A 19,009-nucleotide genomic window follows, 5' to 3' on the forward strand; every position below is an offset into this window, starting at 1 on the left:
GCCTTATAAACGCCTGTTAGTGGATTGGATGAGGCAAGGTCTAAGGATGGCTGAGGGAGGGCCTGACCAGTACCTGTACGCTCATGTGAATTTTCACGTGTTCTCTGCTTATACAGTTTGCGTTTTTAACCAACCACACGGTTTTCTGGTTTTCCCAACAGTAAGTCTATATAGCAGTATTATGTAAAGAGACAAACAGCCCAAAGCATGCTAAAAGTAGTTTATTTCTTATTTCCCCCACTGGCTCTGCCTAAAAATATATTGAATATAGTTTTCTTAAAGAAACTAGAATTTTATGACTTTATGACTATTTTTCATCTTCTTTACATAGGACATTTACATTATTTTCAATAAACAATGCAGTTCACTATACTCAAGGGTAAGTGTAAAAAAGTCATTGTCAATTAGATCCTTAAAAAATGACCTCAGTAAGAGGACTGAATTCTAATGTAGGGTTCATTTAAATTCCTAGTTTACAATGCTAGTCAAGGAATCTAACAGGTAAGTTTGCTGGAGCACCGACAGGACATTCTGCCCTGAAACAAACGTCTACGAGAATGTCAGTCCCTGAGCACTTCAGCATTTATACCCTAAAAATATGGTACCTACAGTGCTGTACAGTTTCCTCCTCAGGAAAAAGGTTGAGTTTCCCTGCAGTCTTCCGAAGGGAACTAGTCTTCTTTAGTAGGAAATACCACAGCATCTAGTGGTTTGCTAGTTACTTTCCTGAATGCCTAAATTCCAACAAAGCATTATTTTGCAAAAGTTCCTTTAGTCCAAACTCGGTGTCTCTGTTTGGATCTCTCTGCAAAAGAACTCTTTGTTCATCCATTCTTTTAGCTTGAGAGCGTAAAATGAGGCTAAAAAAGTCTTCATCGGGGACGGTTGGCCCCTTTGTGGCAGCAGGTGGTGGAGCACATCTTTGATCATCTAATCTGGACCCCTAAAGACGGAGAGAAATGAAAACATAATGACCAGGGAGGACAGTGCCAAGCTGTAATGTCTGTCAGTCACAAGCTAGATCTGTAAGCATTTCTTGTGGCCTTTTTCAGAAACTTGGTCGATGAGAATATATAGTATTAGGTAGAAATGGGCCTCAGAAGTCTGTCATTCCGTCACAATTGGTCACAAGCCATCTGACACTGAAATGCAAGGGCAACTCTCCAAGTATGAGCTGTCAGGAATAACTGCCCAGTCATTACAGGGTTTGTGTATAACATTTCTAGAATAACCTACGCCAGGGCCCAACAAACTATAATCACTAGATTACATTTCTGAAACTCTTTGCACAAATAGTCTAAAGTGGCAATCCAGAAGGGTTTTTCCTAACTGATTGTATACAAAACAGATGTTCCCCCAGTCACTATCCATCCTGGTCACCCGCTGCCCTTCATCCTTTACCCTTCTTCACAGCAAGGACCACTGCCTGCCTCTGGCACAGTGTACACACTTGCCCTCTCTCTTCCCACTAAAATGCAGGACCCTGCAAAAGCAAGAGCATCCTTGATATCTCAGATTGCACCTGTAACATCAGTGGTGTTCAATGGTGTTCTGATCCACAGTGAGCCCTTCACAAGGGTTTGAACACTGCCAAAGCAGCCTGAGCTCGTCTACAGATGGAACGTGTGTGGACACTCACCTGACACTTCACGAGGATGTCGAAGAAGTCTTCGTCAGGCTCCTTCTTGTCATTTGTCATCAGGCGCTCAAGTACAGACTGGTTGTTGGCTTTTGTCAGACGGAGCCCTGGCAAATTACTGAAACTGGCCCTCTGGTCATCCAGACGGCGGCTCTGTGAGCTGGCAAGAAGATCTAAAAACTCATCTGTGTTGGGGGATACCACAGAGACTGACGGTGCTGAGGACGGGTGGGAAAGGAAAAACACGGGACTGTTATGAAACACCTGTATGCACACTGCTCTTCTCCACCTTGCTGTCCTGCAGGGCACCGTCACTCCTGTGACCTTTCCCAGCAGGGTGGGAAGGGTGGGTTCCCAAGTGCTTCAGATGTCCTCAGATCTCTCTTCCTTTTTTTATGTAGTCCTCACCCAAAAATAACTGAGGTATGGGGCTGGATTTCAGGTGAACAAATGGTGGTGTTCTTTCCTTATATAGTTTCATCTAATGTCTCTTGTTTGCTCCCATGTCTGGATGGGAATCATTTAGTGAACTAAAGAGTTAAAAGACCAGCCAATCTGCCCCCCCCCCCCCCCCCGCCCCCAGGGTTTCTATATGTAGCCCAGGCTGGCCTCCAACTCAGAGATTTGCGTTCCTCTGCCTCCCAAGTGCTGGGACCAAAGGTGTACACCACCACCACCCGGTTGAGACTGGCCAATCTTAGTCTATGGTAGAAGTCATCTTTTAGTAAAGAAATATAACAATATAAGAATATAAGTAATGTATTTTAGACTTCTAAATTTCAGATGAAATGTATGCCTTATTATTTGTATGTAATATATAACTAACTACCTTGTGTGTGTGTGGTGCTGCAGATGAAGGGCGGGCCTACTATTTGCTAGACAAATGCTCTACCGCTTAGCAGTGGCCTTTTCTCTTGAGTCAAGGTTTCCCTATCTAATAGCCCTGCTGGCTTTGAATTCACTTTAATACTCCTGTCTCAGTGCCACGTGCTAGGATTATGGGATCTTTTACTGAAAGGACAGTACTAAAGACAACTATTAAAATGGGAAAAGCATGCATGATGGTCGTCTGTGATCCCCGCACTTGGGAGGGAAGCAGGAGGATCAGGAATTCAAAGCCAGCCTTGGCTATGCCTCAGAGAAACAAGATGAACTGAACTTGAAGGAGCGGTGAAGATGGCTTACCTTTCGTCACCTTGGGGGTGGTAGAGGAAGCTGCTGTGGATGCTGTGCGACAGTGTTCTTGTAAGGCGCACCTCTGGTCGTCCATCCTGTTGCTTTGAAACCGCCTCAGTAAGTCAAAGAAGCCTTCATCTCCAACAGTGTCTGCACTGATTTTCTAAAACAAAGAGAATGTAGTACGCTTAATGACTCCTCCTTTGTGTGTCATCTGTGAACATCATGATGTAATCAATGCAAAAGGGAAAGATTAAAAACAAAGAATTCAGTGGCAATGTTGGTAATAAAATGCCCCATACTGACCCCACAAGAATCACTTTTAATTCCTGTATTTCTTAGGCCAAAGTAATATATCTAAAGCTTGGCTTGGACATCACAACTATGATCCTAGCTTCTTACAAACTGAGGCAGGAGGAGCACAAAGTTCAAGGCCAAGTCTGGCTAACTTGGTGAGTGTCTCAAATAAAACTTTGCAGAAGTTCTGGAGATGCATCTGTATTGGCTCTTTTAAAAATGAACAGGTACTTGCATGTTGGAGATGCTTTATATTGATAAATACAGTTCTAAAGGTTTATAGGACAATGGACTGAAAGGTAGAGGTGGGTTCCACGGCCTTCTGTTCCACCACATCTAGTGCTGTAAAACTAATTCATTAAAAAATAAAGCCGAGTGGTGGTGGCACACGCCTTTAATCCCAGCACTCGGGAGGCAGAGGCAGGTGGATCTCAAGGCCAGTCTGGCCAACAGAGTAAGATCCAGGACAGGTACCAAAACTACACAGAGAAACCCTGTCTCAAAAAACAAACCAAAACAAAAAACAAAAAAACCCCGAATATCTGAATCAGTTTGTTCTGACTTCAACTGTGTTTGTCTTACTAACAACAGTACAATAGTACTTTTGCAACAGTCACTTAAAATAGTAATAATCGCTGTCCAAACAATGGAGCAGTTTACTATGACCAGAGCAGGTCCCAGCTGAGAACTAGAGAAGACTGAGAGAGACATACTTTGACTAGTACATATTTTACCCGTTTATCCCAGTCTGGTGTGAGTACAGGAAAACTAAGAATTACAACTGGGCACTTAGGACATAACTGACTAATAATACCTTGGGAGGGTCTGGACCGCGGTGGTCCAGGGAGTTGCTGGCGTCCTGAAGAACTTTAGCGGTGGAGCTGCTTTTGTACTTCTTCCCCTTTAGTCTGTTGACAAACAGGAGCTTTGCAGAAGGTTTGGCGAGCAGAGGCTTCTGCTTAGTGAGAATCTCGCTGTTCCAGTTTGGTACCTATAGATGGTAAGTGGAAAGCAAGGCATGAGAAACCCCACCTTCACAGTTACTCTCAGTGTGGGAGAATCATATCCTTGGGTGGCTTTTCGTTGTTACTGTGTTTCGCTTTTAGACAAAGGGTCTCATTATGTAGCAGTACTGAACTCACTCTGGCCCTGTGAGCCTTCTGCCTCAGATTCACAAATGTCATTTAATGAATCCATTCAACAAATTCAACAGCATGTATCAAATGCAGACTGGGAATGCTTTTATGAACATAAGAGTAAGAAAACGAAATTTACCCAAATTAAAAATACATTTTGAATGGTCAGAGAAGAAGACAAAGTAGTATTCTAGATGTAAATTACACAAAAGTCTGTTACAGCCAGAAACTTGTGAGTATATGTAGAATTTTTAATTAAAAATTAGTATCGCCGGGCGGTGGTGGCGCACGCCTTTAATCCCAGCACTCGGGAGGCAGAGCCAGGCGGATCTCTGTGAGTTCGAGGCCAGCCTGGACTACCAAGTGAGTTCCAGGAAAGGCGCAAAGCTACACAGAGAAACCCTGTCTCGAAAAACCAAAAAAAAAAAAAAATTAGTATCTAAAGTTTATATGATATAAATAATTTGTTGATAAAACTAGTGATTTCACTAATATGAAATAAATTCTCAGTAGAGAAAATCACACACATACCCCCCCTTCTCTCTCATACAGACGATGGTAATTTTTTTTTAAATAACTGATTCCTCTAGGGGGTAGAGTGGGAGGGTAGAGTGAGAAGGGGAAGGGAGGGGAACTGTGACTGGTATGTAAAATGAAAACAGATTTAATTAAAAAAGCTGATCCCTCTAGAACTACCTTTAAATTACATTTATTGACTGTGTGCATGTCACAGCACACACGGAGAGGACACAGGACACTTGCGGGAGTCTGTCCCTGGGCTGTAAGGCTGAGTGGCAAGCACCTTTACCCAAGGAGCCATCTCAAAGGCCCACATTTTGAAACATCTTGTTCAAATTTTAAAAAATCTTAGATCTGGACTTTTAGAGGCTAGTTATGTGAAGAGTATTAATATTTTAAAAACCATATGCTAGTTTTAACAGAAGAGCATTTAAGGGAATGCAAAGACGAACTTTGGTTTTCACACACGTTGCCCATGCTGGCCTCAGCCTGCTCTGTGCTAAGGTTACAGGTGCGTGCTACCATGCCCAGCTGAAAGATGTTCTTCATGCATGACTGCTTGTTAGAAAACAGCATCTATAATATTCAAATGAATATTGGACAATTATTAATATCTGAGGTTACTATTGGGATGGGAGATTACTGATTCTTTTGATTTCTTCTAATTTTCTAAAGTTGCTATAATGAATCTATTTTATAAGAAAGTACTTTATAATCCTGCGGAGGAGGAGGAGAAAGGAGTGTAGGAGCCAGAGGGGTCAAGGACACCACAGGAAGGCTCACACAGTCAACTAACTCGGGCTCGCAGAGACCGAACCAACAACCAGAGCCTGCATGAGACTGACCTAGGCACTCTGCGTACATGTTCCAGTTGTGTAGCTTGGGCCTCTGTGGCACTCCTGACAGTGGGAACAGGGGCTGTCTCCAAATCTTTTACTGGCTTTTGGGACCCTACTCCTCATACTGGGTCACCTTGCCCAGCCTTACATGGGGTGGGAAAAAGCTTCATGGGGCGGGGGAAATGGTCCTGCAGCACAAGTACTTACTGCGTTGAGTCTCAGAACCATGGGAAAAAAAAAAAAGTCAGTAATCCCAGAGCTTCCCATGGAGGAGGGGGTGGAGGGTAAACACATACATGAAAATCAGCCAGAAGCTTGTGGGCTGGCTAGCTTGGGCTACACTCTGTGCAGGAGAGAGAGGGAGGGAACCAGGGCGGAGTAGGGGAGACACTGTCTCAGAAAGCAAGGCGGGGGCTGGTAGGGTGGCTCAGCAGGTAAAGCTGCTTGCTGCCAAGGCTAATGACCTGAGTTTGATCCCGGGACCACTCATGATGGAGGGAGGGAGGGGACCAACTCATACAAGTTGTCTTCTGACTTCTACTGATGCACCCGCTGGCACACACAAACGTTCTATTAAAAGGTGGAAGAACAAGGTGTTCCCTGACTTCCACACGTGTAGCCTGGGAACGCACAAGCACATACCTGTTCTCACACACAGCTCTGCAATGATGTTGCTATGTAATTGAATGACAAGAAGTATTGTTCTTGCTTTTAATCTACCTGGTATCCTTTCAATTAAAAACTTTTTTTTAACAAGACAAAACGTTCAAACAGTTTAAAATAGCCTGTAATATATTTCTAGCCTATCCCAGGCACTGTGTAGAAGCAGCTACTGTAACTTTTGCAACGTACTTTTCCAGAAATGCTACACGCACCTACAAAGAATATATATGCATTTATCTGTATTAGCACACAGCAGCATGCTCTTCTCATTCCTTCTGCACTGGACCTTTTCTGGTTCTAGTTAAAAGCACATCTTTAAGTGATCTCGACATAGGACAAGCCTAACCTCTTTCACTTGAAAGTTACTGAAATACGGTTACAGTTCATGGAAATTTAAACATAGACCTGCCAACCTTTTCTGGTGTTAACTTCATAAGTTCCATGTTTTCCATACTGTGTCTTCGTCCCAGCTTGGAGCGTGCACCTTTGTAAAAAAACAAATTCGTTCAAGTAAACCAGGGAGCCCTTCGCATCCCCTCATGATTCCATTCTAACATCCAATTCACAAATCCCCGTGCAACGAGCACAAACATCTAAAAAGAGCAGATATTTTCCACGCTACATAAAAATAGACAGTCCCTCTACACCGCTCTGATGTCAGAAGCCACATGTTGGTTGCAAGTTAACCACTGGCTACTAACATTACCCCTTGATTTAGAAAAGGCATTTTGTAATGAATGGTTTATACTCTCTACATAGCCTCAAAGAAACCCACATACATTGTGGTCTAAATGAATAAAATCATGGGAAAGCTGTAGGCCTTCAATTTTAAGAGAATTAAAAATAGCCGGGCGGTGGTGGCGCACACCTTTAATCCCAGCACTCGGGAGGCAGAGCCAGGCAAATCTCTGTGAGTTCGAGGCCAGCCTGGTCTTCAAAGCGAGTTCCAGAAAAGGCGCAAAGCTACACAGAGAAACCCTGTCTCGAAGAAAAAAAAAAAAAAATAACACCCCAGTTCCACACAGTTTTCCCCAAATTTCCTATTTCCAGACAGGTTCACTGCCAGTCACGAGACAAGTCAAATAAAAGCAAAGTGTCACAAAAAACATCTTTTGATCATACTGTTAAATATTAAGTACAGACATAAATATGAAGTAACCAAACAATCCTTTAAAAACTCAGTAGTGTTTTTTTTTAATTTATGTGGATGGGTGTCTTGTCTGCATGTATGTCTGCACCACGTGCATGTCTGGTGCCCCAAAAGTCCAGAAAAGGGGTGTCTGGTTCCCCTGGAACTGCAGATGGAGTTACAGATGGTGGTGAGCCACCTCGTGGATGCCGGAAACTGAACCCAGGTCCTCTGGTAGAGCAACCAGTCCTGTTAACCAGGGAGCCATCTTTCCAGCCCCTAAGCAGCATTTTTTAAAGGATAATATACCTGGACATGGCATGACATGTTAGCCTCACTCAGATGGCTGAGTATGGAGGATCAAAATTCAAAGCCAGTCTACACAACAAGACCTTGTTTAAAACAAACAAACAAACAAACCCAGTACCAAGAACAAAAGGGCATAATATAAAGCACAGCTGATACCTCACACCCGGCTTTAAAATACGAACAACACAGACATCTGTCTGGGTAAGCCCCCTGTACATACATTTGCCATTGCATTCTTTCTTCTCCGGGGCTAGAGATCCACCCAAGGCCTTGTGAGTGCTTCCTAAGCACCCTAGCACTGAGCCACACCCTTCCACAGACCTTTTGTTTTTGTTGGTTTTTGGTTTTCTGGAGACAGTTTCTCTGTGTAGCCCAGGCTGGCCTCAAACTCAAGAGATCCACCTGCCTCTGCCTCCCGAGTGCATGCACCACCACTCAGCAAGACATACCAAATGCATTCTTATGAAAATTTCAACTTAGAATGGGCTCATGGTAGAGAGTGTAACCCCTTCAAAAGATGGGGAAAACTGTAAGTATTCATGTTTCCTAGTGGGAAGACTTAATTACTGACCTAATTTCTTTATGATTTGTTATGTTTCTAGAAACTGGTATTTCTCCTAGGTTTTGAAACAGATTGTTCTAAAATTATACTAAACCTTTCACTTTCAATCTGTACATCTAGTTTGCATGCCCCCTTCTCTTTTTCAATTTCTCTTTATGAAAAAATAATCTTGTAGATTTGCTCACCTTTGCAGAACCAAATTTTAACTTAAAAGAAAATCTCCATTACATTTTGTCTTAATACACACATACATTCACATACAAAAGATAAAAAAAATTCTTTTAAATACAAATTTTGCTAAAGAACCAATATAAGTCACACGCCACAAGAACTGAAATACAGAGATGTGAGGAGATGGTTCAGTGCATTTATTGTTTATGCAGAGGGACTTGAACGCAGTTCCCACATCCACATGGCCACATAGTGGCTCACAACTATCTGTAACTCCAGTTCCAGGGGCCCCAATGTCCTCTTCTGGAGTCCTCAGTCACCAGGCACACACGTGGGCAAATATATACATGCAGGCAAAACATCCAAATACATAAAATAAAAATTTTAATTGAAATACAATATTTTCACTGTAACTTCTAAGTTAAATTTAATCTTATTTAAGAAGTCCTTCCTCAATCTCTACGTTACTTAGAAGTATGCTTTTAAGTTTTCAAATAGATGCTCTATATTACTGTGTGTGTGTGTGTGTGTACACGCATGTGTGTAATACTACGTGGGGCTTGGTGCTTGTGCATGCTATGGGCACGTGTTCTATCACTAAGCCACATCACAATCCTCTTTAGTTTTTAGGCTGGCATCACTGAGTTGCCCAGCTTGGCCTTGGACTGCCTTCTCAGTGGTGGGGATTACAGGTATGTGTCACTAGGTCCAGACTTCTATGCTACTTTCTCGATACTAATTTCCAACTTAATTGCCCTGTGTTGAGGACAGGCTATCTATGAGATACAGATCCTCTGAAATTTTTATTTGCTTTATTGGGTTAGCTTTATGGTTAAATTCTGACTACAGGCTGTGAAGTGATCAGCATTTATATTTCATAAAATCCGTGTTTTTCATTTCTTAAAGATTTTAATTTTATGTGTCTGCATATGTGTTCTGTATGTACCTGTGAGTGCAGGTACCCTCGGAAGCCAGAAGAGGGCGCTATATGTCATGCAGGTGCTGGGAATGGAACCAGGGTCTTCTGGAAGAACAGCCAGTGCTTTAACTGCTGAGCCATTTCCAGCCCCAAGAATTTTTCTACATTCTAAAAGGTTCTATTGAAGGCACTGAACTAGAACACGGAGTAGAAGGAAAAAGGATAAAATCTGTTCCAATGATAGATGGGGAACAGTGAGGGAGGGAAAGAGAGGGTAGAGGAGGCTCAGGGACCTAGCCCCGGCAATTGCAGAGGTACCGGATGGAGGATGGGAGAGAGGAGAGAGCGCTGTGCGTGGACAGCCAGGGTGTGTGACCTCAAGTGCAGAGGAGGAACTCAGCGGGAGTCATCAGCTGTAGGAAATACTGCCCAGAAAGCCAGCAAAAGCAAAGGACGCTGAAAACCCGGGGAGCGTGTTTGGTAAAACACAGGTCCCCAGTGACCTCGACAGGAGGTGTTAGCTGCCCTGACGCTCCAGTGGATGGGTTCCGGTGACGTGAGGAGGTGAAGGAAACACTAGCACGGGTCTGTAGCTAGAGGGGCTCATGAGGACATGCATGAGGACATGCATGACGGTTTTAAAAGATGAGACTTCTTACAATATACCGATTTACAAGTTAAACACAGGAAAACTTGACCCAATTAAAATGGCCAATTACCAAGCACAACTGCAATTTATTACACACCCCACATTTTAGGCTCTCCTATGAACTGCTCTTTGGATATCCTAAGGTTATCAGTACAGATCTGCTGTTATTTTCCTCTCTGAGGGAAAATCCAATGACAAAGCTAATTGTTTTCACTGGCTTTCAAGTTTGAAATATTCATGCCAGTGTTCTTCAGACCAAGAATTTCTTTTTCCACTTTTGTGTATGGGTGTTTTGCCTGCACATATGTCCGTGTGCCACTTTTTTGCCTGGTGCTGAGGGCCAGAGCAGGGCATCAGATCCCCTGGAACTAGGGTGACAGTTGTGAGCTGCCATGTCAGTGCTGGGACTCAAACCCAGGTCCTCTGGAAAAGCAGCAAGTGCTCTTAACCGCTGAGCCATCTCTCCAGCCCTCAACTGTGAGTGTAAGCTTGGGAACACATATATTTTTTAAACTACATTTATTTATTTATTTATTTATTTATTTGTTTATTTGTTTATTGTTGAGGGTGGGGTGTGCATGTGCCATAGTACTCATGGAGGTCGCAGGACCACTTTAGGAGTTGGTTCTGAGGCTTGAACTTTGGTCATAAGGCCTGTCAGCGAATACTTTACCCATTGAACCATGTCTGTGGCTCATGGAACCAAACGTATTTCAGAGCCACACACAGGTAGAAGGTTTCCTGAGGTTTTTGATTTAAACAAAGAGACAACCATCCCAAGCTGTTTCATCGGAAGTGAAATGAGGGAGAAAAAGGGCTCACTAACAACCAGATATATTATAAATATACTTGAAATATGAGGGATAGATAAAATGTTTTCACTCTAGCATCTTCATACTTACAGATTTCTGAAATAACCTACAGGTTAATTTAACGGCATTTGAGTAATTTTTTTAACCAAAGAAACTGACTATACCTTCAGCATTCCTATGTTCCCAGTAAGAACTATAAAATGCTGTGCTCCGTGTTTACGGGTTAACTGAACTGTCTGAGACGCACAGAAGGTGGGATGGAGAAGTTCTCTTCTGTCACTCTCTGAGGTCAGCAGACACACTCATCAGCAGTTTAAAAGAGCCTTTCTTTTCCCAAATGCGAAGTAAATCGTAAGCTAAGAACCGCAGGTTTTTAAAGCTGCTACTTACCATGTAAGCTGCCGTCGAGTTCCATGTTTTCAGACATCATGGAATTATTTGTGCTGTAGCTCAGACCAAGAACCATCTGCAGGTCTGAGAGGTTCAGCCGTGCTGTCAGTTCACCGCTTTTGTCCCCAACCTATAACCACGAGGGTTTCTATGTTAGAGCGACACAGACAAGTGGTCAACATCGGTTCACAGTGTGTGTGTGCCTGTGTGTGCGCGCGCGTGAACAATTCCCAAGGTATCTATTACCATTCCAATTTCACATACGAGGGAAATGAAGCTCAGAAAAGGTATCTAAGCTCAAATAGCCATTGGGTGTAACAAGAGACAGACCTTGGTTCTCAATATCAACTTTTTCTTTAAAAACCACGATATTTCTCTACATGGGAACGAGGGTAAGGAGATGGAGTATTTGGTCACATCCTATTCCCACATGCCTCAGCTCATCTTATTGTCCCCCCAGATCAGGGCAATACAGTTCTCTACGTGCTCACACAGCTATATAAATGCTCTGGAAAAACACGGTACTCCACCACTGATTTGTAAAAGACAATGGGATGGGCAGTGATTTCTTTAGCTTCATACCTCTCTGGAAATTTCCAAATGCTTTTCGGCAAAATGCATTGCTTGATCATGATTTCCTAGGGCTGTGTATGCATTTCCTAAACTCCAACATGCTCTTCCTTCGCCAATTCTAAAATATAATTCAAAATTGACATGCAGTGATCTGAAATGAGGCCCTTGTACAGAATAAATGCAACCAAGCGATAATTAAAGGTTTTTAAAGCATGCTTTGGATTTACTTAACCTTTCAGATATAGCAATGAGGGGTCTAGACAGAGAGATGGGACTACTCAGTACCAAACTCAAAGTCAAATATTAAAACATGGAAACAGTCTTTAAAAATATGCAGTAGCGGGGCTGGAGAGATGGCTCAGAGGTTAAGAGCACTGACTGCTCTTCCAGAGGTCCTGAGTTCAAATCCCAGCACCCACATGTTGGCTCACAACCATCTGTAATGAGATCAGGCACCCTCTTCTGTGTACATAATAAATAAATAAATCTTTAAAAAAAAATATGCAGTAGCCAGACCTTAAATCCCAGCACTTGGGAGGCAGAGGCAAAAAGCTGTAATTCAGCAATGCACCTGCAGATACCTTAATTCAGGAACGGTGTGACGTACCTATCTTTGAGCTCCTGAGCAATTGCTAAGTGCTTCAGATGGTAATCGATGGCCTTCTCGTAGTCCTGAAGCAGAGTGTACGTGTTTCCAAGGCTGTAGCAAGACTGAGCTTCCACGGCTCTATCTTTAAGCTGCCGAGCCAGCAACAGCGTCTTCCTAAGAGAAAGCAATTCACACAATGCCCATTTTTAATTTTGGTTCTAAGAATCATAACACTGACGTTTTCCATCTCTGTTGCTTTCTGCTGCCTTTTAAAAAAGTCTGTTTGAGAGTTCAATATATTTTCCCATTATTCTAGAAAAAGTGAAAAGATGTTTTGAAGTGTAAAAAAAAAAATGGATTCAGACTTTGAGTCCTAATAGTTCCCCAAAATACAGGAGTGCCAAAGCATGAGATCCAATGCCTCTAGAGAGCAGAAATACCTCAGATATTTAGAAAATCTCTCCCTTCGTTCTGGCAATAACCCACATGTCCATGGAACGGCTGTCTTGTGTGTATATGTGTGTGCATGCGCATCACGTGGAAGCCCAGAGTTGTTATCAGTCTGCTGTCTTCCTCGTTGTTCTCTGGGTTTTGAGTCAGGGTCTCTCACCGACCTGGCCAGGCTGGCTGCCCGGCAAGCCTGGGGATCTTTCTGTCTCTGCATCTCTACTCCCAGCACCTGGGATGACAGGTAACACCACTGTGCCCACCTCTTCGGGTGGGGGCTGGCCCACTCAAGTCCTCATATTTGTCCAGCAAGTACCTTACCAGTGAAGCCATCTCCCTGACTCCAGCATCTGTCTCGAATCCTACTGTCACCTTTCCCTTCTGTCAACATTTCTAGTGTCCTGGGAAAGTCCTTAAATGTAGGCTTATCGTCACTGATTCATACAAAATGCCAATCTCTTCATTTACCCTTCCCCAAACTCTACCTAACACATGCAGTACTGTCAGCAAGAAGTTAGTGTAAGAAGTTAGAACGTGGGCCTGGAACAGCACTGTCTGATTCAGACCCTACCTCTGCTAGCTATGTGTTCTAGGGCAAGCTACTCAGGTCCTCTATCAGTTTTCTCAGATATCTAATGGATGGGAGAAGTACTCACAAGGCTTCTGGAAGGTGGAGATGAATCAGTATGTATATAAACTGTGTCAGTGCTTAAACCTACAGATGCCTTTGGATTTAATAATCTAAATGACCCTTTTCCATAATTTCTGCCAATAGCACAATTACTTCCTACCATCCATAACTACTCAAAAATTAAAATATGGTAATAAGACAGGTCTTTTCAAGAACCTAAATTAGAAGTTCTATACATAATGATGCTATCTCCAGAGCCGCCACCCTAAGAGGTTTCCTGCTTACTCTAACAGACAGGTCCTCATGGGCATTTTTGAGACTTCAGGAACTGCCTTCAGACCCCACAGTATAGCTGTTTCTGGTTCACCATTATTCTTTGTATAGCTGATTTATAAATGATCAGAAATCTTTCCAGAACCAAATTCAATTACTTAGTTCTGTTTGCCAAGGCACCGCTTTGTATCCTGCAAAGTATGGGCCACATACTTTAAGATGGGCCTGAAGACAGTTCTGAAGGTGAGTTCCAAAAGTCCCACTAACCTGTGTCTTTGGAACATAGGTTAAATTTCTGAGTTCTAGCCTGTTTGCTGCAGGGGAGCAAGCCATTACAGTGAACTCATACTTCTTTATCAAAAAGCCACCAACCAATTTGTAACACAACTTTTCAATATTTAGCACAGGCACAACATTTAATAATAAAGACTTTTCTGTATTCTTGGTTTTAAATTATATGAAACTTGACAGTTGAAATAAAAATGTATATCATACTCATCACATGACATATTAGGAGGAAATTTCCTATCTAGTTAATTCAGTGGTTCTTAACTTGTGGGTCATGACCCCTTTGGAGGTTGAATGACCATTTCACAGGGACTGTATATATCCTGCATATCAGATATTTACACTATGACTCATTAACAGTAGCACAATTGTCGTTATCAAGTAGCAATGAAAAAATTTTATGATTAGGGGTCACCACAACATGAGGAACTGTATTAAAGGGTCACAGCATTAGGAAGGCTAAGAAACAATGAGCTAATCAATAGTCAACCAATAAATATTAACCACGGGTAGAAGTTTAAAGAAGGACAGCACCATTTAATGTTTTAGATGGACCAAAGCAACTCAGTTTTTCTTTTCTCTGTTTTTTAGACAGGTCTCCCCGTGTACCTCAGACTGGCCTGAAACTCACTTTGTTGACCAGGTGGGCATCAAATTCACAGAGATCCGCCTGCCTACACCTCCTGAGTGCTGGGATTAAGGGCGTGTGCTACACACCCCAATTTTTCCTTGTGAAGTAACAAATATAGAGAAAGTTTATTAAGGGAAAGATACTCCTAAGAAGGGCTGGATCAGTGACCCAGGAAAGGCATACACCAAGAGCCGGCACCGTTTTCTGTTGCTGTTTTGATGACGAACTACCTGAATTCTGAATACAGGAACCTCTGAAGTGTCTGCGCAAGTCAAGTCCTGTGCTCTTGGTTCAGTCTGAGTGAGTGTTCGAAGCACACTAAGTGGAGAAAACCCTCAAGAGTCTAACGGGACAGAGCAGACGACCTGAAGCAGCTTAGACCCGCCGCCGCCCTCTGTTTCCAGGACACTGATGGGCTAGAGGGGTCCTGCCTGACACAGGAGCCCAAGCGGGCAGTGCTGCAGGCAGAGGAACAGAGCCTCAGCGTTGGCGGAGTCGATGCTGGACAGAAGGGAGGGAAACCTTTTGCTAAGGGGTGGGGTAAGAGGGAAAATTCCGTGATCACTGGTGGAGACTAAGACCTATTTTTTTTTTTCTTAACTTTAGTAATCTTCAGACAAGACCTAGTTTTGTTACCAAACTTTCTTTTGGCCTCTCTTACAACTCATAATTGGGTGAGATAAAGCACATACCCCCACACACCCTACATGCTGAACAGGTTTATGAAGGACTTTAGAAATTTAGAACTTTAAACAAAACATTTTAAAGATAAAAAGTAACAAAAAAGCACTAAGGAAGTCATACTGCTGCTGTTGTAGTAGGTAAAGGCTACAGTTGATGATGTAGGCCTGCGATGACAGCACTCAGGAGGCAGACAGGAGGATTGCAAATTCAAGGCCACCAGGTGAGACTCCCATAAAAAAAATAACACTTGAGTACGATGTTTCCTGAGCACTGTGTACCGACTGGGTAAGTTAACACATCCTTTCACCCAGTTCTCACGACACCCCCAAATCCAGATCCTGCTGCCTACCACAGATGACGAGACAGGCCCGGGAGCCTAGGCCCTGACACTGGCGCACATTTAGTGACACCCCCAGTGAGACCAGCCAGGTCTCACCCCCAAAGCCCAATGTGCTCTTACAGGATGCACAATTACTCGTTTTACATTTATCCACGAAAGTATCTGACTAACCGGTAGTATTCGGAAGCGGTTTCGAATTCACCCAGGAATATGTATGCATTTCCCAGGTTGCTGTATGCTCTCCTTTCAGCCGCTTTATCTCCAAACTCTTTTGCAATAAGGAGACGCTGGAACAGAAAAACTTCATCAGACACAGAGAACCAAAGACCGTCCAATCGCGGCCCTCCACCCTGACGGAGGAAATGCTCCGGCTCCGAGGCCTTCTGTTTACCTGCTCGTGAGCTATAACTGCATCCCTGAAGTTGCCAAGGAGGTAGTGTGTGTTGCCAAGATTCCCAAAGGCTCGTCCTTGTGCTGCTCGGTCACCTAGAGCAGTTACTAACGACAGGTTTTCCCTAATGATGACAAAAAGTGGTAAAAGTGTTAAGTTTAGGTGAAAGTTCTTAGTTGATTGACAGACAGAACTTCTCTTTTTCATAGCTGGGGATTTAAACCCAGGGCCTAGTGCATGCCAGGCAAGTGCTGGCCACTGAGCTATACTCCCAGCCCCAGAGTTAATTCTTTGCATCAGAAAAAAAGTCAGCATATAGTTATAGTGGCAGAATCTTAAAGGTACATTCTGAGGTAGGGCAGCAATGAAAAAGCTGGAATTCTTTTTTCACTGGAACATCTGGTCTTTATTCAGAGCCAGCAAGAGATGATCTTGGAGCCCCATAGCTAGGCAATTGTACTGGCCAAACACTCAATTTACCCCAAACTAAGCATTGCTATTTCTTGCTCTCACCACTAAGGGGCACTGGTCTGCAGTTTAAGCGAAACTGCAGGTTTCCGGCACTACAGTACCATTTAAACTGTTCCCAATGGTTAGTTTTCCCGTTAGCCTATCATTTTTTCAGCTTTTATTTTAGGTTTTTGGTTTTGTTAAAGACAGGATCTCACTACACCATCCTGGAACTCAGAATGTGGACTTTCAAACTGGTAGGGCCGGCGTGGGCTACCGCAGTCAGTTGGCTAGCTCATGATTCCTACATCTTTTTTGTTTGTTGTTGTTGTTGTTGTTTTCCACGAGGGTTCCTCTGTGCAGCCCTGGCTGTCCTGGAGCTCACTCTGTAGACCAGGCTGCCCTGGAACTCACAGAAGTCTACCTGCGTCTGCCTCCAGAGCGCTGGGACTAAAGGGGTGCGCCACCACTGCCTGGCTATTTCTCTATCTTTGACAAACTTGGAAACCTACTACTGAGTCAAGAACACCCTGGAGGCACCCAGGCCCGCAGGAGCACACCGTCTGTACTCACTCATAGAGATCCACGGCTGCCTGCAAGGCATTTCTCACTTCTTCTGGAAACTCTCCTACATCCTGGGGACCAGGGCAACCAAAACTTTTCCCTTTGGCATGGTACACATTTCCAAGATTGTAGAGTGCTCTCGCTTCTCCCACCTAGATGGAGACGTCAACAAAGCTTACATCCTAAAACCAGAGGCCAGGGGCTACACTTCTTATCTCATGATTTATTTAATGTGTTAGTACTGTGTGTGTGTGTGTGCATGATGTGTGTGGCGGTACGTGTACCCCGGGGCACATGTGGAGACCAGAGCTCACTCCTCCCACCCTTCTGCAGGTTCCCAGGATTGAAGTCAGGTCACCAGGCTTGCACAGCAAGTGCCCTTCCCCCACTGAGCCATCTTGCCAGTCCCCATATGTTTATAACATCCTCAGTACTACTGTCAAGGGAAAGAAGTATCCCCAGTGCCATCCACAGAGAGTCAAATACATGATTTTACTCACAAAGAAGGATCTTTTGCTATTTGCTTTTTCTATTAAAAAAAAAAATCTGTTTTCTCTTTTACTTTATAAACTATAGAAGCAGTATTGGAACACAAAACTATTTCAGTGAAATAACCGTCATCTGGCCTCCCATCTTTATTACCTTGTCATTCAGCTCTCTGGAGATATCCAGGTGTCGCTGGCAACACACTACCGCTTCATCAAAATTCCCAAGCACTTTTAAGGTGTTTCCAAGATTGCCACTGGCTTTGGCCTCCCCCAGCTGATCTCCAATAGTCCTGGGACGTAAATGTGATAGTGAAGGATGTTAACACTGTCTTTAAATATTAAGATACAGATGGGCGGTGGTGGTGGCGCACGCCTTTAATCCCAGCACTCGGGAGGCAGAGACAGGCGGATCTCTGTGAGTTCGAGGCTAGCCTGGTCTACAGAGCAAGTTCCAGGACAGGCAGGACTACACAGAGAAACTCTGTCTCAAAAAAAACAACAAACAAACAAACCTAAAAGAGAGAGAGAGAGAGAGAGAGAGAGAGAGAGAGAGAGAGAGAGAGAGAGAGAAGTCAAAGAACAGTTTTCCTAGAATAGAAGAGGCACAGTTAAGATACAATTCATTAATCTGAAACCCATTTTAAATAATAAAAAAAACTTCTACAGTTAATTTTCATCCATTTGATTAAGCTCTAGGGCTGTTTCATTACTGTTCAACTAAACTGTTTTGCCTAAAAAATAGTTTTCAAAAGTAATGCCATTAAATTAGAAGTCATTGCCGGGCGGGCGGTGGTGGCGCACGCCTTTAATCCCAGCACTCGGGAGGCAGAGGCAGGCGGATCTCTGTGAGTTCGAGGCCAGCCTGGTCTCCAAAGTGAGTTCCAGGAAAGGCGCAAAACTACACAGAGAAACCCTGTCTTGAAAACCAAAAAAAAAAAAAAAAAAAAATTAGAAGTCATTAAATATTTGTCTAAAAATTAGTTTTCAAAAGTAACGTCATTAAATTAGAAGTCATTAAATACACTGTTGGTTTTTTAAGTGAAGTTTGTTTGTTTGTTTGTTTTTTAAGTAAGCTAATTTAGAGAGAGGGAGACTATAAGAAGCTGAAGTTACCTTGCAAGAGTCAGATCGTGGTGGTGGTACTCTAGGGCTTTGGCATAGTCATGCAGGTAGAAGTAAGCATTGCCCAGCTGGCTGTAAATAGCACTGAGTGTCTTGAGGTCTTCAGTTCCAACTTGAACAGCAGCTTCAAAGAATGAGACGCCGGCGCGGCAGTCCCCCGATTTACACAGGCGCTCTCCTTCCAAGGCCAGCTCAAGGCAGGAAGCTTCCATTCTGCAAAATGATATGGGACAGACACTTGGAACATTACAGGTATATCGGTGATGAACTCCCAATAATGTAAACGTGGGCTTTGTGGCTACTCTGGAGCAGACCAACGCTTGGTTGA

The 19,009-nt window shown here is 43.4% G+C and overlaps 1 protein-coding gene across 4 annotated transcripts in view; it reads right to left on the bottom strand.

Moving 5' to 3' along the window:
- Positions 1-206: 206 nt before the first annotated feature.
- Gpsm2 (G protein signaling modulator 2) overlaps positions 207-19,009 on the bottom strand; it is a 42,700-nt gene continuing 23,897 nt past the window's right edge. For all 4 annotated transcript variants that reach the window (XM_052730691.1, XM_052730693.1, XM_052730692.1 and 1 more), the window contains 13 exons: positions 18,673-18,894; positions 17,714-17,849; positions 17,081-17,223; positions 16,058-16,181; positions 15,838-15,953; positions 12,391-12,546; positions 11,793-11,901; positions 11,211-11,340; positions 6,683-6,753; positions 3,927-4,103; positions 2,825-2,978; positions 1,640-1,857; positions 207-943 (listed from right to left, as the gene is read on the bottom strand). In XM_052730691.1, the coding sequence (XP_052586651.1) occupies positions 719-943; positions 1,640-1,857; positions 2,825-2,978; positions 3,927-4,103; positions 6,683-6,753; positions 11,211-11,340; positions 11,793-11,901; positions 12,391-12,546; positions 15,838-15,953; positions 16,058-16,181; positions 17,081-17,223; positions 17,714-17,849; positions 18,673-18,894 (1,981 nt within the window). In that variant the 3' untranslated portion in view covers positions 207-718. The remainder of the gene's footprint in view (positions 944-1,639; positions 1,858-2,824; positions 2,979-3,926; positions 4,104-6,682; positions 6,754-11,210; positions 11,341-11,792; positions 11,902-12,390; positions 12,547-15,837; positions 15,954-16,057; positions 16,182-17,080; positions 17,224-17,713; positions 17,850-18,672; positions 18,895-19,009) is intronic.

This window comes from Peromyscus californicus, unplaced genomic scaffold (assembly GCF_007827085.1).
Source record: "Peromyscus californicus insignis strain IS unplaced genomic scaffold, ASM782708v3 Scaffold_9__1_contigs__length_137607984, whole genome shotgun sequence".
Lineage (NCBI taxonomy): Eukaryota > Metazoa > Chordata > Mammalia > Rodentia > Cricetidae > Peromyscus > Peromyscus californicus.